We start from the raw sequence: 26918 nt of genomic DNA, 5'->3' as shown, positions 1-26918 counted from the left end.
CCGCAGAGCACAAACACACATACATGTATACCCACAGAACACAAACACACATACATGTATACCCCCAGAGCACAAACACACATACATGTATACCCCCAGAACACAAACACACATACATGTATACCCGCAGAGCACAAACACACTAACATGTATACCCGCAGAACACAAACACACATACATATATACCCGCACAGCACAAACACACATACATGTATACCCGCAGAACACAAACACACATACATGTATACCCCCAGAGCACAAACACACATACATGTATACCCGCAGAGCACAAACACACATACATGTATACCCGCAGAGCACAAACACACATACATGTATACCCGCAGAGCACAAACACACATACATGTATACCCGCAGAGCACAAACACACATACATGTATACCCACAGAACACAAACACACATACATGTATACCCCCAGAGCACAAACACACATACATGTATACCCCCAGAACACAAACACACATACATGTATACCCGCAGAGCACAAACACACTAACATGTATACCCGCAGAACACAAACACACATACATATATACCCGCACAGCACAAACACACATACATGTATACCCGCAGAACACAAACACACATACATGTATACCCCCAGAGCAAAAACACACATACATGTATACCCGCAGAACACAAACACACATACATGTATACCCGCAGAGCACAAACACACATACATGTATACCCGCAGAACACAAACACACATACATGTATACCCGCAGAGCACAAACACACATACATGTATACCCCCAGAGCACAAACACACATACATGTATACCCGCAGAACACAAACACACATACATGTATACCCGCAGAACACAAACACACATACATGTATACCCCCAGAGCACAAACACACATACATGTATACCCCCAGAGCACAAACACACATACATGTATACCCACAGAGCACAAACACACATACATGTATACCCGAACAGCACAAACACACATACATGTATACCCACACAGCACAAACACACATACATGTATACCCGCAGAACACAAACACACATACATGTATACCCCCAGAGCACAAACACACATACATGTATACCCGCAGAGCACAAACACACATACATGTATACCCGCAGAGCACAAACACACATACATGTATACCCGCAGAGCACAAACACACATACATGTATACCCACAGAACACAAACACACATACATGTATACCCCCAGAGCACAAACACACATACATGTATACCCGCAGAGCACAAACACACTAACATGTATACCCGCAGAACACAAACACACATACATATATACCCGCACAGCACAAACACACATACATGTATACCCCCAGAGCACAAACACACATACATGTATACCCGCAGAACACAAACACACATACATGTATACCCGCAGAACACAAACACACATACATGTATACCCGCAGAACACAAACACACATACATGTATACCCCCAGAGCACAAACACACATACATGTATACCCGCAGAACACAAACACACATACATGTATACCCGCAGAACACAAACACACATACATGTATACCCGCAGAACACAAACACACATACATGTATACCCCCAGAGCACAAACACACATACATGTATACCCGCAGAACACAAACACACATACATGTATACCCGCAGAACACAAACACACATACATGTATACCCCCAGAGCACAAACACACATACATGTATACCCGCAGAACACAAACACACATACATGTATACCCGCAGAACACAAACACACATACATGTATACCCCCAGAGCACAAACACACATACATGTATACCCCCAGAGCACAAACACACATACATGTATACCCGCAGAACACAAACACACATACATGTATACCCGCAGAGCACAAACACACATACATGTATACCCGCAGAACACAAACACACATACATGTATACCCGCAGAACACAAACACACATACATATATACCCGCACAGCACAAACACACATACATGTATACCCGCAGAACACAAACACACATACATGTATACCCGCAGAACACAAACACACATACATGTATACCCGCAGAACACAAACACACATACATGTATACCCCCAGAGCACAAACACACATACATGTATACCCCCAGAGCACAAACACACATACATGTATACCCGCAGAACACAAACACACATACATGTATACCCCCAGAGCACAAACACACATACATGTATACCCCCAGAGCACAAACACACATACATGTATACCCGAACAGCACAAACACACATACATGTATACCCGAACAGCACAAACACACATACATGTATACCCACACAGCACAAACACACATACATGTATACCCGCAGAACACAAACACACATACATGTATACCCCCAGAGCACAAACACACATACATGTATACCCGAACAGCACAAACACACATACATGTATACCCACACAGCACAAACACACATACATGTATACCCGCAGAACACAAACACACATACATGTATACCCCCAGAGCACAAACACACATACATGTATACCCGCAGAGCACAAACACACATACATGTATACCCGCAGAGCACAAACACACATACATGTATACCCGCAGAGCACAAACACACATACATGTATACCCGCAGAGCACAAACACACATACATGTATACCCACAGAACACAAACACACATACATGTATACCCCCAGAGCACAAACACACATACATGTATACCCCCAGAGCACAAACACACATACATGTATACCCCCAGAACACAAACACACATACATGTATACCCGCAGAGCACAAACACACTAACATGTATACCCGCAGAACACAAACACACATACATGTATACCCGCAGAGCACAAACACACTAACATGTATACCCGCAGAGCACAAACACACATACATGTATACCCGCAGAACACAAACACACATACATGTATACCCCCAGAGCACAAACACACATACATGTATACCCGCAGAACACAAACACACATACATGTATACCCGCAGAGCACAAACACACATACATGTATACCCGCAGAACACAAACACACATACATGTATACCCCCAGAGCACAAACACACATACATGTATACCCGCAGAACACAAACACACATACATGTATACCCGCAGAACACAAACACACATACATGTATACCCCCAGAGCACAAACACACATACATGTATACCCGCAGAACACAAACACACATACATGTATACCCGCAGAACACAAACACACATACATGTATACCCACAGAACACAAACACACATACATGTATACCCCCAGAGCACAAACACACATACATGTATACCCCCAGAGCACAAACACACATACATGTATACCCCCAGAACACAAACACACATACATGTATACCCGCAGAACACAAACACACATACATGTATACCCGCAGAACACAAACACACATACATGTATACCCCCAGAGCACAAACACACATACATGTATACCCCCAGAGCACAAACACACATACATGTATACCCCCAGAGCACAAACACACATACATGTATACCCGCAGAACACAAACACACATACATGTATACCCGCAGAGCACAAACACACATACATGTATACCCGCAGAACACAAACACACATACATATATACCCGCACAGCACAAACACACATACATGTATACCCCCAGAGCACAAACACACATACATGTATACCCGCAGAACACAAACACACATACATGTATACCCGCAGAGCACAAACACACATACATGTATACCCGCAGAACACAAACACACATACATGTATACCCGCAGAACACAAACACACATACATGTATACCCCCAGAGCACAAACACACATACATGTATACCCGCAGAACACAAACACACATACATGTATACCCGCAGAACACAAACACACATACATGTATACCCGCAGAACACAAACACACATACATGTATACCCGCAGAACACAAACACACATACATGTATACCCCCAGAGCACAAACACACATACATGTATACCCGCAGAACACAAACACACATACATGTATACCCGCAGAGCACAAACACACATACATGTATACCCGCAGAACACAAACACACATACATGTATACCCCCAGAGCACAAACACACATACATGTATACCCGCAGAGCGGTGGACGGTGTCAGTCGAGCAGAGATTTGTGTCGGTAGTTTTTTATTTTTATTATTTTTTTATTAGTTTTTACAATTTTATTTTTATTTTATTTTTCACAAGATTATTTTTTATTATTTTTTTATTAGTTTTTACAATTTTATTTTTTTATTTTTTACAAGGTTATTTTTATTATTTTTTTCACACTTTTTTTTTTTTTTTTTAGGAGTTTCGTTGGGGGGGCTTTGGTGAAATATTAAGGGTCTAAATGTCTCACTTTTGCCACAGAACTTCCCAAGTCCCTTTCTCTGCAGTCTCAGCTGCACATGGCGGTGAATGATCGGGAAGCGCTCTGTGCTGAGCGGCTTTCTGTTCATTCACAAACTGAAGCCTAGTAATCACAGTTTACTATGCTTCAGTTAAGAATGAACACAAGAGCCATCTGTACAGATCCCCTCACTGTGTTCATTCAGAAAAGAAAATGAAATATTTACTGGCCCCTTCCCCCCTCTCTCCATCCTGAAACATCCCCCGCAGCAGCTGGTGGGAGAGGAGAGGAGGGAAGCTGGAAGCACTGCAGGGGGGGAGACGGGGGGCCCCAGGAAGACAAGTTTATGTACTCACTTTAATACCGGGCACTTTTACCCCCCCCCCCTTCCTGCCCAGGCTTAATTTTCAGCTTTCAGCGCTGTCACACTTGGAATGACAATTACGCGATCATACAACACTGTACACATGTAATATTTTTATCATTTTTATCACAAAAATAGAGATTTCTTTTGGTGGTATTTAATCACCTCTGGGGGGGGGGTTATTTTTTGCTAAATAAATGGAAATATTTGAAAAGGAAAACGCATTTCTGTTATAAAATATTGAAAACAAATAATCTTGCTTCATAAATCTCGGCCAAAATGTATTCTGCTACATTTCTTTGGTGAAAATCCCCCAAATCAGTGTCTATTATTTATTCTGTAGGAAAGTTATAGAGTCCACAAACTATGGGATGTATATCTGATAATCGATCAATCCTGATGTACTGACGGCCGATCTCATTTCTTGAGACCCGAAAATGTCAGGACAGAATAAATACCCCCCAAATCACCCCTTTTTGGAAAGTAGACAGTCCAAGATATTTAGGAAGTGGCGAGTTTTTGAAGTTGTAATTTTTTGACACAATTATTTGGAAAATAAAGAAATGTAAAAAAAAAAAAAATTCATAACTTTTTTTTCTTTTTTTACATCCTGTCACCAGTGCTGTACATCGTTATTATATAACTGGTATGGCGGTGATCAGGGACACTACCTGGTGACATTATGTTAAAAAAAAGTAATAATAATAATTTAAATTTCTTTTTAACCACTTGAACACTGGGCACTTAAACCCCCTTCCTAACCAGACCAATTTTCAGCTTTCGGTGCTCTCACACTTTGAATGACAATTACTCAGTCATGCAACACTGTACCCAAATTAATTTTTTGTCCTTTTTTTCACACAAATAGAGCTTTCTTTTGGTGGTATTTAATCACCGCTGGGTTCTTTATTTTTTGCGCTATAAAAGAAAAAAGACCGAAAATTCTGTAAAAAAATGCATTTTTCTTCGTTTCTGTTATAAAATTTTGCAAATTAGTAATTTTTTCTTCATATATTTTGGCCAAAATTTATACCGCTACATATCTTTGGTAAAAATAACCCAAATTGGTGGATATTATTTGGTCTTTGTGAAAGTTATAGAGTCCACAAGCTATGGTGCCAATATCTGAAAATTGATCACACCTGAAATACTGGCGGCCTATCTCATTTCTTGAGACCCTAACATGCCATAAAAGTACAAATACCCCCCAAATGACCCCTTTTTGGAAAGAAGACATTCCAAGGTATTTAGAAAGATGCATGGTGAGTTTTTTGAAGTTGTCATTTTTTCCCACAATTCTTTGCAAAATCAAGATTTTTTTTTTCTTTTTTTTTTTTCACAAAATTGTCATATTAGCAGGTTATCTCTCACACACCGCATATGCATACCACAAATTACACCCAAAAACACATTTTGCTATTACTCCCGAGTACGGCGATACCACATGTGTGAGACTTTTACACAGCGTGGCCACATACAGAGGCCCAACATGCAGGGAGCACCTTCAGGCGTTCTGGAGTGCCCAGGCCAATTCTGACATTTCTCTCCTACATGTAAAAATCATCATTTATTTGCTAGAAAATTACATAGAACCCCAAAACATTATATATATTTTTTTAGCAAAGACCCTAGAGAATACAATGGCAGCAATTTTTCGAACACGTTTTGTTTGAAAAAAAAAACAGTTTTGTGCTTTCAAAAAAAACAAAACAGTAAAGTTGGCCCAATGTTTTTACATAATGTGAATAATGAAGTTATGCCGAGTAAATAGATACCTAACATGTCACCCTTCAAAATTGCACACGCTCGTGGAATGGCGCCAAACTTCGCTACTTAAAAATCCCCATAGGAGACGCTTTAAAAATTTTTACTGGTTACATGTTGTGAGTTACAGAGGAGGTCTCACAGCGATACCTCACATGTGTGGTTTGAACACCATATTCATATGTGGGCGCAACTTACGTATGCGTTCGCTACTGACTACGAGCACACGGGGACACGGGGAAATTTTTTTTTTTTTTTTTTTATTGTTCATTTTACTTTATTTATTTTAGTTTGAGGCTTTTTTCCAAAAAATAAATTTTTTGATCACTTTTATTTCTATTACAAGGAATGTAAACATCCCCTGTAATAGGAATATGGCATGACAGGTCCTCTTTACAGTGAGATATGGGGATCAATAAGACCCCACATCTAACCTCTAGGCTGGGAAGCCTGAAATAAAAAAAATAAAAAAATGATCCTGGCTTTGATCGTAGCGGTGAGTCGGTAGAAGCGCGGGAGGGACATCCCCTCTCGCCTCCCGTAAGAACAATCAAGCAGTGGAACAGCCGCTATGATCATTCTTATGGTGTAGGGAATCGCCGGCTGAAAAAGATGATATCTGAATGATGCCTGTAGCTGCAACCGTCATTCAGATATCTCCACACAAAGTCAAGGACGTCATATGACGACATACCAAAAATGACCCCCCAAAATAGATTCTCCTCCTCCTGAGTACGGCGATACCACATGTGTGAGACTTCCACAGCCTGGCCACATACAGAGGGCGAGAACAGCCAAGCATGGCCTGAGTATGGCTGAGCATGGCAAAGTATGGCTGGGTATCGCGGGGTATGGCAGGGCATGGCGGAGTATGGCGGGTATTGCAGAGTATGGCATAGTATGGCGGGGCATGGCGGAGTATGGCGGAGTATGGCGGGGTATGGCGGAGTATGGCGGAGTATGGCGGGGTATGGCGGGGTATGGCGGAGTATGGCGGAGTATGGCGGGGTATGGCGGGGTATGGCGGAGTATGGCGGAGTATGGCGGAGTATGGCGGGGTATGGCGGAGTATGGCGGGGTATAGCGGAGTATGGCGGAGTATGGCGGGGTATGGCAGAGTATGGCGGAGTATGGCGGAGTATGGCGGGGTATGGCGGAGTATGGCGGGGTATGGCGGAGTATGGCGGGGTATGGCGGAGTATGGCGGAGTATGGCGGGGTATGGCAGAGTATGGCGGAGTATGGCGGGGTATGGCGGAGTATGGCGGGGTATGGCGGAGCATGGCGGGGTATGGCGGAGTATGGCGGGGTATGGCGGAGTATGGCGGGGTATGGCGGAGTATGGCGGAGTATGGCGGGGTATAGCGGAGTATGGCGGAGTATGGCGGGGTATGGCGGAGTATGGCGGGGTATGGCGGGGTATGGCGGAGTATGGCGGAGTATGGCGGGGTATAGCGGAGTATGGCGGGGTATGGCGGGGTATGGCAGAGTATGGCGGAGTATGGCGGGGTATGGCGGAGTATGGCGGAGTATGGCGGAGTATGGCGGAGTATGGCGGGGCATGGCGGAGTATGGCGGGGTATGGCGGAGTATGGCGGGACATGGCGGGGTATGGCGGAGTATGGCGGGACATGGCGGAGTATGGCGGAGTATGGCGGGGTATGGCGGGGTATGGCGGAGTATGGCGGGGTATGGCGGAGTATGGCGGAGTATGGCGGGGTATGGCAGAGTATGACGGGGCATGGCGGAGTATTGCACAGGATCATTGCAGAGTATTGCACAGGGTTGCAGAGTATTTCACAGGGTTGCAGAGTATTTCACAGGGTTGCAGAGTATTGCACAGGATCATTGCAGAGTATTTCACAGGGTTGCAGAGTATTGCACAGGGTTGCAGAGTATTTCACAGGGTTGCAGAGTATTGCACAGGATCATTGCAGAGTATTTCACAGGGTTGCAGAGTATTTCACAGGGTTGCAGAGTATTTCACAGGGTTGCAGAGTATTGCACAGGGTTGCAGAGTATTGCAGAGTATTGCACAGGGTCATTGCAGAGCATGGGGGGGATGGCTGAGCATGGATGGATGGATGTGACTGTACATGTCACTGAGCTGCGCTGTGGGCACTACACATCCAGCCCACAGCGCGGCTCCCATCCAATCTCTCCCCCTCTGTACCGATCGGTACAGAGAGGGGAGGGAGGAACCGGCGTCATGACATGACGCCGGTTTGTTTATATGTGATCGCTCCGTCATTAGACGGCCGTCACGGATGTTCCCGTGTGCGCGCCCCAGGTGGCGCGCGGGAGCAGTTTTCTGGAATCACGTCATATGACGTGATCCCAGAGTTATCCAGCCGCCCTGCAGCCGTCATTTGGCTATAGGGCGGTTGGCAAGTGGTTAATTTTTAATTACATTTTGTTTCTTTTTTTTTTTCAATTTTTTTTCTAACACAATGTGACCAGAGCAATATACCCAAGTTTTTTTTTTTTTGTTTTTTTTTTTACACATTATGATTGTACAGTATATGCCAATCAATTTAATTAGTATAAGCAAACACTTTAACTGAATGAAAAGAGAAGGCCTTCTTCAGTGTTGTCACCTGAAAAGATATAAAAAGATATAATAAAGATATAATAGAGGGGTGTACTTACTTTTGTGAGATACTGTATATCAATTTGTGTTGATTGATGGGTCAGCTGCTTTTTATGCCCTCTGAGCACTATTTCTTTTTTTGATTTATTGTTATCCAGAGCAATGAAGTGATGCTAAACAGGTACATATAAAACCGTATAAGAAACTCATAAAGAAATAGTTTCTGAAGGAAATTAAAATGCCCAATGAAGAACATCCCTCGTGTAAAGAGTTCTACTTCTCCTGCTCTCCCCTCTCCAGTCATGGCTTTGTTGCCACCATCCCATGATCTACCCCAGGTAATATATCAATAAAGTCACAGGGGAGATCGCCCAGTCCAGGAGAAATAAGATGAGGGGATCTGCAGCTCAGACGAGAGAGGCAGTGAACCGAATCAGAGGGCAGTAACCATTTTCTATTCTCAGCTCTCATTGGTTGTCTCTACTGGAAATAATGATTGTTGTAGAAATAAGAATTGTTATAATGAACAGAATCTCTAGAAATGACTTATAGCGGTTTATCTTCTATTTTCAGGGCTCACAGTGCGGCCGTGCCGAGGACAAACGTAAGAAATCATTCATTGCACGTTCAAAGTCATATTTGTCCCATAGATCACAATGGTGGGAGCGGGGGAAGGGAGAGGATAAGGTGTCTGAGGCCGGTCTGCCTTCTGGCACTGATTGCTGAGGTGCTTCCATTGGGGAGAAGTTGCTGATTTTGCACCAAAATTGCCAATTTATCTTTTACAGAGAATTCCTGCAAAGCAAAATTGGTTAAAGTGTCGAGCCAAAAACTTGCTTTCTAATTTTGGATGGAGTGGGGGAAGGATTAGGATTTAACTGCAATCTGGGGTTCCATGAGAGAGATTTTCCCTCATTCCCCTGTCCGTCATTCCTAGTTTTAATGCCTATAGGGAGATATAACCCCTCCAACGAGTTCTGCCATAAGATGGAGATATATTACCTCCAGTGTGTTCAGGGTCAGTCTTGGGATGGAGATATATTACCTCCAGTGTGTTTAGGGTCAGTCCTGGGATGGAGATATATTACCTCCAATGAATTTCAAATCTGTTTCTGAACCCTCCAACAATTGGATGTTCCTGAGCAGGACCAGCTGGATCTTCCCAGAAGGCCTCTATGTATATATATCATGCTTTTCTTTTCAGTTAGCCCTCCACAATTAGAAGGAACAATGGCTCCACTCTGAGGTCACCAACTCTCATCCTGTCCTGGTGAATGAGTTCAGCAACCCACAAAGTAACACAATCCCTGCCGATAGCTCTCAGGATATTCTTTAAATCATTATGTTCATCGTGATGTAGATGAAAAAATTCCACTTGAAAAACTTTCCCCGGGAATATATTTTGCTGTATTACAGCCGCATCAGATGATGAAAACCCCTCGTCCTCTCTGGTTCTGATTGAGAATGTCAAGGACAGCCACACTCCTGAGATGTTAAACCTCCTGGTGGAGAATACCAGTGAGAAGGTTGAGGACACGGACTTCTATGTGGAGATAATTCCGGAGATCCAATCTGCTGTTGTCACATTCACATGTGATATCGGTGAGTCCAATCTTTGGGATTTGCCCATGATTTAGATATAGAGCCTGAAATGAGGCTCACAGCTTCTAGTATGGGCCTAAGAGCTCCATCATGGACTACCAGCCAATGGCTCTTGTAAGAGAATGTTGATTGCCATATGCCAAAAAACGGGGAGCTACCATGAGGTCTGCGCTCTACACATCTTTATCTACTGAATGCTGGAGAGCAATAATGCTAAAAGCTTCAATGTACAGATTCACATGCCAAAAATGTGCTCACTGTACAATGAAGTCATTTCAAGAAAAATTAAAATAACCTCGTGAATGATTAATTATAGATACAAACATTGGGACTGTATTAGAGTTCAAAAATGCACCGAATGTATATCAAATGTTAAAACAGCAAGGTTCTATCATTCTCTTCTGTCCAGGGCCGTCTTTAATATTGATTGGACCCTGGGCAAAAATTTTCTTGGGCCCCCCTCATGCAGTTTCGCTCTCCACCTGCCCTGAGACATACAATAAATAGCAGCTAGACTCAAAATCTGTTTACTGAATCAGATCAGGCAGCGATTGCGATTGGTTGCCAGAGGTTACAGTGTATCATTACCGCTCACTGACTGGTTGCTAGAGGTTACAGCACACATTACGGCTCACTGATTAGTTGCTAGAGGATACAGAACATAATTTATGCTTGTTGATTGGTTGCTAGAGATTACTGTACATCAATACTGCTCACTGATTGGTTACTGCGCATCATTACTGTTTACTGATTGGCTTCTAGAGGTTACAGCACATCATCTCCTCAATGACTGCACACCATGGACTGGGGAGGTGAGGGAACCTGGGGAGCTGAGGGAACCCATTAATAGACAGAAAACTCCTAGGGATCCTAGAACTCCTGGGATCAGTGGCAGTGCTGGGGGGGAGGGGAGGGTGTAATCAATGGCAATGCTGATTTTTTTACCGACTACCAATATAAAGAGGAGTTTCAACAATGTCATCAATGTAATAGGGGTTTACACTGACCACTAATGTAATAGGGGTTTACACTGACCACTAATGTAATAGGGGTTTACACTGACCACTAATGTAATAGGGGTTTACACTGACCACTAATGTAATAGGGGTTTACACTGACCACTAATGTAATAGGGGTTTACACTGACCACCAATGTAATAGGGGTTTACACTGGCCACCAATGTAATAGGGGTTTACACTGGCCACCAATGTAATAGGGATTTACACTGACCACTAATGTAATAGGGGTTTACACTGACCACTAATGTAATAGGGGTTTGCACTGACCACTAATGTAATAGGGGTTTACACTGACCACTAATGCAATAGAAGCATTCACAGTAACCACCAATGTAAGGAGGGATTTACACTGACCACCAATGTAAGGGGGACATTCACACTGGCCACTAGTGTGAATGAAAGGATTCTACACCAAGCACCAATGTAATGAGATTTACACTGACCACCAATGTAACTGAGACATTTAGCCTGTGTTCACATTTGTGTGTGTCGGGAATGCGTGCAAAATCGCTTTCCTGACACCACAGAAATGTGCTGCCCTTTAGCAGATACACAGCAGTGCCATTAATTGTTAAGGACACCCTCACCCATCTGCTGACATGTGCCTTGAAAAAGGGTTTGGGACTTTCTTCCGCATTTGTAGCGCATAAAGCAGCCCATTGAAATGAATGGGCTGCCCTACACGTGACCTACATCTTTACCCTGTCGGTACACCTTTGCATCCTAAAACCCCTGCTAACCTCTGCACCCCAAACCTCCCCCATCCTCTCCACTCCAATCCACCTCCCCTTTAACTCTACCTGCCGCCTCTGATCATCTTTGCACCCACCTTCCTTACCTCTATACATCCCCTCCTTGCTCACCTGAGCACCCCAAACTGTAATTCCTTCTCTGCCTACCTCTGCACACCCCACACTACCCCCCCCCCCACCCACCATTTTGCTTACCTTTGCAGAACAGGCGGTAGGCTTAATGACCACAGTTATTGGCAGGACTTTCAAGCATGCCCCTTTATCTCCCCAGTGGGCAGCATTCAGTATAGGTGATGGTGGATATGACCTCAGGGGGGCATGATAAACATATGAATACCGCCTCTGTTTACATACAATGCTGCTGGTCAGCCACTATTTACCGTATATACTCGAGTATAAGTCGAATTTTTCAGCACATTTTTTGTGCTGAAAGTGCCCCCCTCGACTTATACTTGAGTCAAGCACTTTTCTGCAGCAAAAAATTTCATTTTCCGAACCGACTTTGGGGCCCCATATCTCAGAGATACGGGGCCCCAAAATCTGTTTGGAAAATGTCATTCTCTGCTGCAGAAAAGTGCTTGACATTTTCTGAACTGACTTTGGGGCCCCATATCTCAGGGCCACTTGGTGCTAGGAACCCCAAATTCGGTGTGCAAACCCAGTGGAACTGGTACCATAACATATCCAAAGCTGGGGGTCCTAGCACCAAGTGGCCCTAAGATACGGGGCCCCAATCTGGTTTGGAAAATGACATTCTCTGCTGCAGAAAAGTGCTTGAGATTTTCTGAACTGATTTTTGGGGCCCTGTATCTCGGGGCCACTTGGTGCTAGAAACCCCAGCTTTGGAAATTTTATGGTGCTAGTTCCACTGGGTTTGCACACCAAATATGGGGTTCCTAGCACTAAGTGGCCCCGAGATACGGGGCCCCAAATTCGGTCAACTGTGTCCATCTGCAGCAATGTCATTTCGGGACCCTTTGGGTTCAGAGACCCCAAATTTTGGCTGCAGCTAGGGGGCATCTAGGAACCCTTAACTACCGAGTTTGAAGTTCGGGGGACCTATGGCTGCAAATGGGCACAGTGATGCTGCAAATGGGCATTGTTGACCCTCTTTTCCACTTACAGTAGCTGTGCATTTCTCACCCTCGTCTTATACTCGGGTCAATAAGTTTTTCCCATTTTTTGTGTGGTAAATTAGGGCCTCGACTTATACTCGGAACGACTTATACTCGAGTATATACGGTACATATGAATGCCGCTGATATTTACATATCAATGCTGTCACTATTTACATATCAATTGCGGTATTTACCTGTAAACACAGGGTCTGCAGGTGAGTCATCTGTGCACAACAATAGGGCAGAGTTGGGCAGCATTAGTAACAGAACTTCACACTGAGATATCAGGACACAACACGGGACTAAAACCTCAAGGGACAAGGGAATTTGGGATAATTGGCAAGTATGAGGTAGCAGGTTTGGGCCCCACAACAATGACAGGGCCCAGGGAAGCTGCCTCTTTTGCCCTGGCTTAAAGATGGCCCTGCTTCCGTCAGTAAAGTTTTTACACAGTTGTACTTATTGCCATTAAATTTGGGGGGGGGGGGGATTTCCTGTTTTTCTCCAGATATTCCGAGATTCATCAGAACATTCTCCAGTAACCTCAGAGTGGTTCACAACAGGCTGACAGCGAGGCCTCTGGAAGAATCCCGAAGTGTCAGGGTGGAGAATGTCCCTGAGAACATATCTGAGATGAATCTGAAAGCTTTCTTCGAGAACCCAAAACAGGGAGGAGGAAGAGTAAGAGACATTGTGATGTTACCAGAAGAAAGAGCTGCGCTGATCACATTTCAGGATACAGCAGGTGAGTTCACAGAGTGGGTACAGAGAAGACCTTCATATGTTGGAAATGATTGCTGGTTGATGATGCTTATAAAAACTTTTGATTGATTAGCATTGTCCCAAGCGGCACATCAAGGAGAGATAGAGCCACTTGTGGTCAACATCAAAGTGTTCAAACAATGCTCCAGTCTGAGCATGAACCAGGCCAGGGGATTGGTTATGAACAGCCTTTATTTTATAGCTATATTAACTTTTTTATTATTAGTCAAATGATTTGCTATGTAATATTAATTGTTGACCAACAGATTACAAAAACCTTTTGGTTTTGTTCAGTTCATAAACTTGTAGGTTGGGTGCAGCATGGTGTGGTGGCAATAACACATAGTCCTAGTGCAATGAAAGAGTAGGAAGACAATCCAACCAGGAACACTCAGGGATTCCAACAGCGTTTAGGCTGCATTCACACCTGAGCATTTATTTTGCAGGCAGAAAGTCGCACGTTTTTATCGCGATTTTGTCGTGTTTTCTGCCACGTTTTTGCCACGTTTTGCCGCAATTTTGCACAGGTCAAATGGTCACCAATGTAAAAAGCAGAAAAAGGCCTGTACTCTGCCCAAAAAGAAGCTCATGTACTTTTTTGAGTTGCAGGCGACAAAACGCTCAGATGTGAACAGGGGCCATTTCAATTAATGGGATTTTGCTTGTTGGGTGTCTTTATGGCCTTTTTTTACTGGCGTTTTACGAGCTGAAAATGCTCAGGTGTGAATTAAGCCTTAGAGAGCAGGTATCAGCTGAACTGACAGCGCCATCTCGTGCCCATCCGGGAGGATGTAGCATTCCCTATGCTTTCCCTCCTCATCAGGAACCCTTCCCTGTTGCTAGCTCTTTCCCTAACAGACGAGTACCTGTCCCTAATCTACCCACTCGCCTATGTACACCAAGCCTGGACCTTAAATGGGCTCTGCCTGACCCAATATGGTGGCTAGAGTGACATAGGGTGGCAGCATCCAATCGGATAGCTTCCCCGGTGACCCAGGAAACCATAGTGGAACCTTGTTCTTTTTGACTTCCTCTGCAATGCCACTGCGGACGAACACCACCTACAGAGGAGAAACTGACTGCACCTGCCTACACTCCCCTCTTCTTTAACAGATGCTGTTCTCAGCATTGCAGTAACATGGAAGCAACAATAATAACAGTGATAAAAGCACAAGCAAAGGAAGATTAGGACTGAACAGTAGACAATTTCAAACAACATAGTCAGAATATCTTGCAGGGAGCTGCCCAGAGTTATACTGCAAAAGATGCCGACCCTCTCGATTCTCTGTAGAGTCACTTAACAACGGTGCATCTGCAGAGAGTGATTCAGGAGCTTCAGATGGTAAAGGACCAAATGTGCCTTCTACCTTCTCATCTCCTGGCGCCAAGGTCAAATCCTTGGATAAGTCAGTACAGTCTGTAGTACTGGATTGGGGGGATGGACCTTCCGGACTCTCGACATCCAAATTGTCAATCTCTGAGTTAGGAAAGGTTGGAGGAACGACTACGAGGGACAGCAGGAACCAGTCAGTTGGGGTTTCATACACATTGGGGGGAGATCCGCGGCGTCAAACATCTCCCAGTCATCGGTAGTGTAACGAAACTCTGCTTGAGTGCTTTCGTGATATATCACTTCCTCCAGTCTGAATATAGATATCAGATATTCTAAACCGCTGATAACCAATAACTAGGCAATACTCGTTTTGGTTGCTCAACATGAATTGTTTATTGAAACACAGGTACACAGAGATATTTAAACTTCACATCAGTGGACTGTCCAATCAGCAGGGAGAGCTGTTAGAGGAATACCCCCCTCCCCTCTCACAGCTAATCTACATACACATCCCATTATACCCAAGGCAGACAGACACAATAGAACAATGGAATACAGCCACACCCCAAACGACCCAGCAAAGAGTCCCCAACAGTATGAGACATTATACAACATATATATATATATACAGTATATATATATACACACACAACATTCCATCCAATGTGTGGTTGCACAGTGAGTCCGATTAGTACAGATCAGACTGGGGTTCTCGGGCCACCCTGTGCCCATAATAGACACAGGATGACTTAGACATAGGAGGTGCATGGGGAGCTCAAGCAAGGCTTTCCCAACCTCTCCAAGGGATTCTGGTTTCCACTGGCCCCCCGCCCAAAGTGACTCCCGTCACAAGTAGATTTCCTGGAGCAGTCTCCACCCAGCACACAAGGTCTCAGCATGTTTCGATGTAGCTGCTTCTTTATGAGGTCAGGCCCCTCCAAGACCAGATCATAGACAGGGGTAGGTGGATAGTGCGTGGTGCGTTCCCACTTGGGCTGCAGCTTGCTTCCTCAGGTGTGACAGGTAATGTTTACCAACACCTAGTCCCCCGTTCACAATGGCAGTTCTTCTAAAACAGGTTCAGGAACCATCTCTTTGTGCTTGTCAAACGTCACCTACTTGGCCTTTTTCGGCTGCTCCCAATATTCCTGTTCAGACGAACTAGGTGTTCTGGGGAATGTGCTCCAGTGTCCCCAACAGGAGGTCTACAGGAATTCAGCTGTATTGCCTAAAGATTAGAAAAAAGGGCATGTGGATGGTGTTGTTATATGCACACACCATGGCCCCCACTTGTTGGTGCCACCATTTTTGGTAATTCAGTTCTAGGGTCTGCAGCATTCCCAGCAGGGTGCTGTTGAACTGCTCACAGGTGAGGTGCCATTGCCTTGGGGGTGATAAGAGGTGGTATGAAACATTCAGATGCCAGTTAGGCGACAGAGTTTGGTCATGATTACGTACACAAAATTTGGGCCTTGGTCAAACCAGATCCTCTTCAGGTAGCCATATGGTTGGACGAAATGCTCCCAGAAAAGTTTTGCAGTGGTGACAGCTGTCTGGCCCTTGGCCCTCACCCCAAATTTGGTAAAGTGGCCGGCAAAGAACAGCACATAGTGATAGCTGGAGGGAGCGCTGGAGATTGTCAGGGAGTCCATGGTCACCAACTCAAAAGGTTCAGAAGTGGAGATTGTCATGGGAGTTATCTTTTCAGAGTAAGTGTGTGGTGCAACTTTCACATTCTCTACAAGCCTTGTGCACCTATTCTGACAAATAGAGGCAGAAGAATTATCTCTAAACCAACAATTCAGTTCGATCCACCCCTAAATGGTGACCTGTCTCATGGAGTACCTGACAGATCTGGGGGACCATGACTTGGAGGATATCCCACTGCTCGGAGGGGATGCGTGCCTGACAAAAGAGTACCTTGTCGTAATTCCAGCTGGTCCCAATGTCTCAGGATGGCCGGAGCGACAGGAGACAACTTTTGGCACTCTCAGGAAATGGGTTTGTGGTTCTGGGAGAGGTAGCACTGCACCTACATCAGGTCAGGGTCTTTTTGCTGAATCAGCGTCCACTTCTCTCAACCATAAAGTTCATCCTTGGTCTGTGGGTCCAACTCTTGGTCTTCAATTGAGTGTAACACGGCTGGCATGGGTAGAACAGGAGTGACCTCTATCTCTGTCTTCTCAACAAGAGTCCACGTCCTCCCCTGGGCGCTCCACCCTGTATCAGGACAGAGCATCAGCATGCCTGTTAAGCTTCCCTGGCCAATAGTAAATCTTGTGCTTGAACCAGGCCAGGCAGGCTGCCCAACTCTGTTCCAACACCCCCAACTTTGCAGTTTCCAGATTGTTGTCCATGTCAGCCCCCGTGAGATATTCTGTGAATTTTTTGCTGATGGCCCAAACCAGAGCATGTAACTCTAGCTTGAAAGAGTTGTAGTTGTGAGGGGTCTTTTTGGTGGGTCATAGGCTCTGGCTGGCAAGAGCGATCACCCTGTCTTGACCATCCTGTACTTGGGCCAGAACAGCCCCCAGACCCTGTATGCTTCCTTCTGTGTACACCCGGAAGGGCTCGATGTAGTCTCCAAAGGCCAACAATGGGGCAGATATCAGTCTCTGCTTTAGCATCTCAAAGGCCTGCTGCTGGGGGTCATGCCATTGGGCCTGAATAGAAGGTGAAGGTTCACTTTTCCTTTGGGCGCTGTGCCCACTCAGAAAGGGGTAAGGGGGATGGCTATCTGGGTGAAATTCGGGATGAACTGCCGGTAGTACCCCACTAGGCCCAAGAAAGAGCCCATCTCTTATATCTCCTACTTTTGGAGGGTGCCAGTCCTGGACAGCTTGCACCTTGGCTGGGTCAGGTAATACACCTCTGGCCTCAACAACGTGTCCAAAGTACTTTATTTCCTGCCTCATCATGTGGCGCTTTCCGGGTTTAAATTTTAGTTTGTATTGTGCCAAGCGAGAGAACACCTGGTCCAGATGTTTGTCGTGTTTTTGAATGTCTTGGAGCAGATGATGATGTCATCAAGGTAAAATAACACAGTCTCGAAGTTGAGGTCTCCAAGACATCTTTCCATTAGTCACTGGAAGGTGTTGGAGGCTGAAGGGCATGTGAATAAGCTTAAACAGTCTCAGGGGTGTGATGAAGGCTGTCTTCTCTCAGTCCTGATCCCGCACTGGGATTTGCCAATAGCTGCTAGTCAGATCCAAGGTGCAGAAGAACTTGGCTTGTCTGAGATCTCTTAGGGATTCCTCAACCCTAGGAAGTGGGTAGGCATCCCAGTGGGTGCATGTGTTGAATTTAGAGTAGTTCACACAGAACTGTAGACTGCCATCCTTCTTTTGCACCAGAACGACAGGAGCAGGACCATAGACTGCGGCTTTCCTTGATCACTCCACTCTGAAGCATGTTGCAGAGTAACTCCTTGACCTCTTGGCACAAAGCTGGGATGATGGGCTGTGTGTTCTTCATGTGTATGGGGTAGTCAATGGCTTCAGGGAACCCATAATCCTCTGGACTGGTGGCAATTACCAGTAGGTGTTTTTCCAGCAGCTGGTGAAGCAGTCTTTGTTGGGGTAGAGGAAAATATTTAAAGGGGACATCCAGCTGCTCTAGTAGGGTCCTGTATTGGTTCTCATCTCAGGAGGCCATAGCTGCCTGTAGAGGGGCGCAGACTGCTTCCACCCCTGGTTGGGCCTTAGAGATACAGTGGCGAGGCAGTATGTAGAGATCAGCCAAGATGGCGTGTCTGGGAAGCGATACTGGTGTTGTTCCGAGGTTGACCAGAAGTTGCACCAAGACTTTTCCCTGATGGATAGGGTACAACCCACCAGCCACTCCGCTGATGTCACGGGATCTTTGCCGGGTTCTGCCATAACAGTGGTCCCCTGTCATTTCTGATGGGCCCCAACAGGGGGTGAGCAGACTACCTGTGACAGGAGTCAATTTGGGCACAGGGGCTAGTGGAACCCAGCATACCTTTAGAGAGCTCTGGAAATCCTTGCCCGGCTCCTCCCCTTCTATGTATAATTCACCCTATGTGTATTAGGGGTAGGGACCGAGAACCCCAGTCTGATCTGCACTAATCAGACTCACCGTACAAGCACACCAGACTCAGAATTTCCTGTTACCCCTGTTATCCAGGGTTTTATATGTGTGATTTGTGGTGAAAGAATGAAGGGGTTCTTTCACTTAGGACAGTGATGTTTCTGAACAATATCCCTCAAGAGATATATGAAAATAGATTACACCTTTCTTCTCAGACAATTGATAGATGGATTGAGGTGGGGTGGGGGTTGTTATGTGTTTGTGAAGTGCCTGTATCCCATTGTTCTATTGTTCTGTCTGCCTTGGCAGAAAAATATTATGGGATGTATATGTGGATTAGCTGTGAGAGGGGAGGGGGGGTTCTCCTGCAGCCCCTCCAAAAGACGGTCTACCGTTGAAATGTTTGAATACACCTGTGTGTCTCTTGTTACTGGACGAGGTAAAGTTTACCCCGCCCTGTGTCATTATGCAAAGAAGGGGGGTTGTCCCCTGAGTGTTGTGTGGTCTGTGTTGAAAGAATGAAGAGGCTCTTTCACTTGGAACATTATTATTTCTAAACAATATCCCTCAAGAAATATATGAAGATAAATTAATTCCACCTTTCCAGCTGCTGGAATATTGTATGAGCTCATAAGCTGTTGCAGGCTTTTTACTAGATCATTTGAGGTGTAGCTGTATCCCATTGTTCTATTGTTTCTGTCTGCCTTGGGAGCAACCTATTATGGGATGTACATGTTTATGTGGATTCGATTCTAGAGGGGAAGGGCGGGGGGTTTCTCCAGCAGCCCCTCCCAAAGACTGTCTACTGTTGAAATGTTTGAACACCTGTGTGTTATGTTACTGGATGAGGTAAAATTTACCCTGCCCTGTGCCATTATGCAAAGAAGGGAGATTGACCCCTGAGTGTATATATCTCTTTGTACATGTGTTTGAATAAACAGTTTTATGCTTCTCTTCACTAGGGATGGGTGAACAGTTCGGCCCGAGCATAAGTTTGGGCCAAACTTTCGCTGTTCGGACGTTCGGCGAACAGCCGATCAACTGGGTCGTTCGACCGTTTGTTCGCCCCCCCCCGAACTGACCACAATGCATTGCGACGCTGAACAGTGCATTGCAAGCCCTGATTGGCTAAAGCAGTGAAAGCTTCAGCCAATCAGGGCACGGAGCACTGTCAGAGTCATGATTGGACACTGTCATCATGACTTTATCCAGTCATGGCTCATTCCCGCCCCACAATATAAAAGTATTCTTTCAATGGCAGCCATTTTCAGTGTGATTTTGGTGTGGAGAGAGATAGAACTGGGCTCTGTTCAGTGCTATTAGTTAGTGTGCTATACTGTGCTATTTTGCTTCAGTTGTCAGTGTAGAATATTAGTTTAGTGTCAGTCTAGGGATAGTGTGAGTGTAGTGAGGAGGACCATCATTCAGCTTTGCATAGTGCGCAGCTAAAGTAGGGACAGCTCAGATAGTTTCACTGTAATGTAGTGAGACAGTGTCATTAATCTTGACATTAGTGTATAGCTAGAGTAGGGACAGTTCAGATAGCGTCAGTGTAGTGACGGTTGAACACCATCTATTTGAATGCGTTACTGCCAGTTTAACGTAATTTTCTTCTATGTGCGTTACTGCCAGTTTAATGCCATATAGTGTTGTGTGCGTTGCTGCCAGTTTAACACCATTTACTTCTGTGTGCGTTACTGCAAGTTTAACACCAATTACTTCTGTGTGCGTTACTGCCAGTTTAATGCCATATAGTTTTGAGTGCATTACTGCCAGTTTAACACCATATAATTCTGTGTGCGTCACTGCCAGTTTAACTCCATATACTTCTGTGTGTGTTACTTCCAGTTTAATGTCATATAGTTCTGTGTGTGTTACTGCCAGTTTAATGCCATATAGTTCTGTGTGCGTTACTGCCAGTTTAACGCCATATAGTTTTGTGTGCGTTACTACCAGTTTAACGCCATATAGTTCTTTGTGCGTTACTGCCAGTTTAATGCCATATACTTTTGTGTGCGTTACTGCCAGTTTAACGCCATACACTGTAGTTCTGTGTGCGTTACTGCCAATTTAATGCCATATAGTTCTGTGTGCGTTATTGCCAGTTTAATGCCATATATTTTTTTTAATACTTTTTATTTCATAAGTCTGCATTAATATAATTGATAATATCATATTTAGTCATTTTCCAAGCCATTTGTTTCCTCATATTGATCAATGCAAACCAAAAAAAAAATGAAAAAAAACAATACACAATATATTTCCACCCAGGAGAAAAAAGACAAAACAAAAAATTCTAAAAGAGTAGAGACAGCTAAATATCCTGGCTGCAGCGCCCTCCTTTACTGTTTTCCTAATATCCATCAATGCCCTCTTCTATTTATGCCCCTTTTATACATTATTCATTTCCACTAAGAGTCAATGGTGAATTCAACCATCTATCCCAGGTTCTATAATATTTCTGAGGTGTTCCTCTATGCTCGTATGTTAATTTCTCATATAGAAGTATTTAGTTTACCGCTTTAAGCCATTGATCCCTTGAGGGGGGTATTTGTTGCATCCACATAAGCACAATTTGCTAGCGTGCCATAAATAGGGTTTCCTGTAGGCAGGTCTTGGTATATCCAGTCCACTTCTGGTTCCCAACCAGTCCTAGCAGGCAAACTTCTAAAGTGAATGGAATGCAGTCTCCCAGCACTTTTGATAATATATCCAAAACCTGTCTTCAGTATCTACCAATGCCTGGGCAAGACCACATTACATGCACAAAATCAGCCCCTGGTTGATGACACCTCACACAATCCGCAGATGCCGTTCGTCCCATTAAATTTAATTTACATGGTGAGATATAGGCTTGATGTATTATATACAGCTGTATCAATCTGTTATTACTTGCAGGTGAAACTCCCAAATGTGATTTACACACCTCCTTCCATATCTCATCTGTCATAGATGTACAGACCATTTGCCATTTCCTTTTAATCTGTAACGGAGCATCCCGTATCTTGGCCTGCATTGAATATGTATATAGTTTAGATACTAAACCCTTTGGTCCCTGAGTTCTTAATATTCCAATAAGAGGAAATTTTGATATACTAACATTATGACTACCAAATTGAGCTTGCAGTGCATACGTTAACTGTAGGAATCTATAAAAATCTGTTAAGTTATATTGTGTTTTTAGACAATCAAATGAGCATATATTCCCACTTTCATAGACCTGATCCAGTACTACTATTACTTTATGCATCCAGAATTTATTATCTTGCAGTGTCCATAATTCCTTAAATAAGGGGTTATTCCACATGGATAGCTCAGATGGGATGTCCCTAAATCCTGTTAACATTTTGACCTCCCGTCATACCGATCGTGCCAAAGAGAGCATGGGAATCTTTATCCTTGGTAATTGTTTATGTCGTGCCTCAAGTCCTGCCAGTAGATTCTCGGCATGGACAATCCTTAAAAGGTACTTCTCCACTCCCAAGCTTTGTTCCTGTACCAACCCAGTATGCAAATGTCTTAGTTGCCCTGCGAGGTAATACAGATACATATCTGGCAAGGCCAGTCCTGCATTCGGTTTTGGCCGCTGTATTGTTGTAAGCTTTACTTTGCATCTGCCATTAGCCCATATAAATTTAGTAAATTGAGAGTTCAGGCTTTTAAAAATCTTTTTAGGCACTACTACTGGGGAGTGAAAAAAAATATATAAACACTTTGGCAATAAAATCATTTTAATTAAATTAATTCTACCCACCACTGAAAATGGCAACTTACTCCTGATCCTCAGCTTACATTTAATGTGTTCCATCAATGGATTTACATTGGCCACCAGTGCATCAGAGGGTTGTCTTGTTTTGTAGATCCCTAAGTACTTAAAGGAGTCCACTACTCTAAGCGGGACATCTATCCTTTCCCACATTTCTAATTCTTGCTGCAATGGCATAAGAACGGACTTCTGCCAATTAATCTTAGGCCCCGAGTACTGGCCAAAGGTGTCTACTATACTCATTGCTTATCCCAATGTGCTCTGCATATCCCGCAGTATAATATTGTCAGCGTAAAGTCCAATCTGTTCTATATTATTACCCAACTCTATCCCCTGATATTCTTCAGTTTGCAGAAACCGTAGGGCCAACGACTCTATTGTTATAGCAAACAAAAGAGGGTAGAGTGGGCATCCCTGCCTCATGCCCCTAAAATAAGTTTATTGACAGAGGCAATATTCTATTAATCAATAATTTTGATCATGTGTTTGCATATAGTATTTTAACCCACTGTTTAAATCCATTACCAAAACCAAACTTCCCCAGTGTTGCCTGCAAGAATCTCCACTCTACAGAGTCAAAGGCTCTAGCTCTTTCAAGAGATGCCAGAGCTCCCGTCATTGGGATATAGTCCTGTGTTCATTACTGCCAGTTTAACACCAATTACTTCTGTGTGCGTTACTGCCACTTTAACGCCATTTACTTCTGTGTGCGTTACTGCCAGTTTAACGCCATATCGTTTTGTGTGCGTTACTGGCAGTTTAACGCCATATAGTTCTGTGTGCGTTACTGCCAATTTAACGCCATATAGTTCCGTGTGCGTTGCCAGTTTAATGCCATATAGTTTTGTATGCGCTACTGTGAGTTTAACGACATATAGTTCTGTTTAACGCCATTTACTTCTGTGTGTGTTACTGCCAGTTTAATGTCATATAGTTTTGTGCGTTACTGCCAGTTTAATGCCATATAGTTTTGTGCGTTACTGCCAGTTTAATGGCATTTACTTCTGTGTGCATTACTGCCAGTTTAATGCCATATAGTTCTGTGTGTGTTACTGTCAGTTTAACGGCATATAGTTTTGTGTGCGTTACTGCCGGGTTTAACGCCATATAGTTCTGTTTAACACCATATATTTCTGTGTGCGTTACTGCCAGTTTAATGTCATATAGTTTTGTGTGTTACTGCCAGTTTAACGCCATATAGTTCTGTGTGCGCTACTGCCAGTTTAACAACATATAGTTTTGTGTGTGTTACTGCCAGTTTAACGCTATATAGTTCTGTAGAAAGAAAAAATTATCACCGCTCTAGGAAAGCCGATTGAAAGCAAACATCTCCTCCATGCTGGAAGCAACAGGTGCCAGGCAATGCTTGTACAATGAAGTAATTAGAGAAAGTCCTGGACAGCAGCACTCAGAATAATATGTTGCCTTTATTAAATAAAAGTCATAAAAGATACATGCCGCATAGCTATGATTAAGCACTGACTACAATGTAAAACGCGTCAGCTTTCTTGCCTTTTTCTGCTGCGGCATGTATCTTTTATGACTTTTATTTAATAAAGGCAACATATTCATTTGAGTGCGGTTGTCCAGGACTTTCTCTAATTACTTCGCCATATAGTTCTGTGCGTCGCTGTACATTTGGCGCATTATATTGCAATATATTATAGTGTATCCATGGAGTGTGTGTGTGTGTGTAGTGTGAGTACTCAAATTAAAGTGCACCAAACACCTCCTTGTCCACATCTATTCCTGCCATAGCCCCAACATCAGCCATGGAGGATTCAGCTGAGTTATTTGACCACAGCATCAGCCACTTGCTCCTTGATGATGCCCAGCCATTACTGGATTCAGATCTTGGTTCTGAGGTTGAGGATGACAGGAACATCAGCCTAGAGAGAGGGAAGAACACTGGTAGACAAATTGGCATTCATGTTCCCCAAGCCGCAGCATATTGCCAAGTTGTCTCCAGTGGTAATGATGAAGATGGAGGAGATGGAGATAAAGATGATGATGATGATGATGATGAGGTCACTGATTCGACTTGGGTGCCAGATAGAGCAGAGGAAGAAACTGAAGGTGAGGCGGCACAACCCCAAGGAGGCCGACATCAAGAAAGAGTAGAATGCAGCCACCCTATTCCATCACATTCTGCAGCTGTTATCTCCCAGCCCACTCCCCAAACCTCAGCTGTTTGGGCCTTTTTCAGCACATCTGCAACGGATCGCACTGTTGCTATCTGAAAACTGTGTCTCAGGCACATCAAACATGGCAAAAACGCCAACCATTTGGGTAACACATGCTTAACAAGGCATTTAACGTCCGTTGACAAGAGCACCTAAAAGCCACACAAAAGGGGCACAAATTTATCTCTCCTCCTCCTCCTTACCCACTTCAGTCTGCCTCTGCTATACCGAGTCATTACCTCTCAGCAGCCTCCACTGACAGGGATGATGGTATAGCACAGGGTGCCCCAGGTCCTAGCAGCACATCTACCAGCAGCATACCACCAGCTGTAGACTGTAGCCGACAAATTTCTCTGCCCCATCTGCTGCAGTGGAAAAAAAAATACAGTCCCTGCCACCCACATGCCCAGCATCTAAATGCAAGCTTGTCAAAGCTGTTGACTCTCCAACTTCTGCCTTTAAGCCTGGTGGATTCTGCCCCCTTCCATGAATTAGCACAATGTGCTGTACCGCAATGGCAGGTTCCCAGTCGCTACTACATTTCACATAAAACTGTTCCATCTCTCTACCATCACATGGAGGGAAATGTTCTGGGATTGTTGGACAAGGCAGTCAGCTGTAAAATCCACCTTACTGCTAACACGTGGTCCAGCAAACATGGGCAGGGATGATATATATTTTGTTCACAGAACACTGGGTAACGCTGCTTGCAACTCGAAAGGATGCAGGACAGGGCTCGGTGCTGCAGCTTGTTGTACCCCCACATCTCCATACAGCTGGTGGTGATGATGCCAGACCTGTGAGCTCTACAACCCTCCTCCTCCTCCTCTGCCACCTCCATGCCCTCCTCTGCAGAATTGTCCTATGAACAGCAGGTACCCCCTAAGCGTTCAAAGGGCTATTTCCAGAGTCAGGATAAAAGGTGCCATGCAGTGCTTCAGCTGGTGTGTTTAGGGGACAGGAACCCCACCGGAGCAGAGATTCTTGCAGCTCTGCAGGGACAGGCCCAGAGGTGGTTCGCACCACACCAGCTGGAGTGAGGAATGGTGGTGTGCGATAATGGTTCAAACCTCCTGTCCGCCCTTAGACAGGGAAAGTTGACACATGCGCCATGCCTGGCACATGTTCTCAGTTTGGTGGTGCAGTGTTTCCTAAGTACGTAACCCAGGGTTGCAAGATGTGCTAAAGCTGGCCAGAAGAGTCTGTAGCCATTTCAGGCAGTCATACACAGCCAGTGCTCAGTTGGCTGAAATTCAGCGGTAAATC

The 26918-nt window shown here is 44.4% G+C and overlaps 1 protein-coding gene across 1 annotated transcript in view; it reads left to right on the top strand.

Annotated features, from left to right (window-relative positions):
* LOC141147313 (protein mono-ADP-ribosyltransferase PARP14-like) overlaps window positions 1-26918 on the top strand; it is a 113107-nt gene that overhangs the window by 24694 nt on the left and 61495 nt on the right. Inside the window, exons 3-5 of the mRNA XM_073634529.1 lie at window positions 9640-9670; window positions 10483-10668; window positions 14067-14303. Coding sequence (XP_073490630.1) covers window positions 9640-9670; window positions 10483-10668; window positions 14067-14303 — 454 coding nt within the window. The remainder of the gene's footprint in view (window positions 1-9639; window positions 9671-10482; window positions 10669-14066; window positions 14304-26918) is intronic.

Source organism: Aquarana catesbeiana, linkage group LG06 (genome assembly GCF_042186555.1).
Source record: "Aquarana catesbeiana isolate 2022-GZ linkage group LG06, ASM4218655v1, whole genome shotgun sequence".
Taxonomy (NCBI): domain Eukaryota; kingdom Metazoa; phylum Chordata; class Amphibia; order Anura; family Ranidae; genus Aquarana; species Aquarana catesbeiana.
This window is presented reverse-complemented; position numbering and strand designations above follow the sequence as displayed.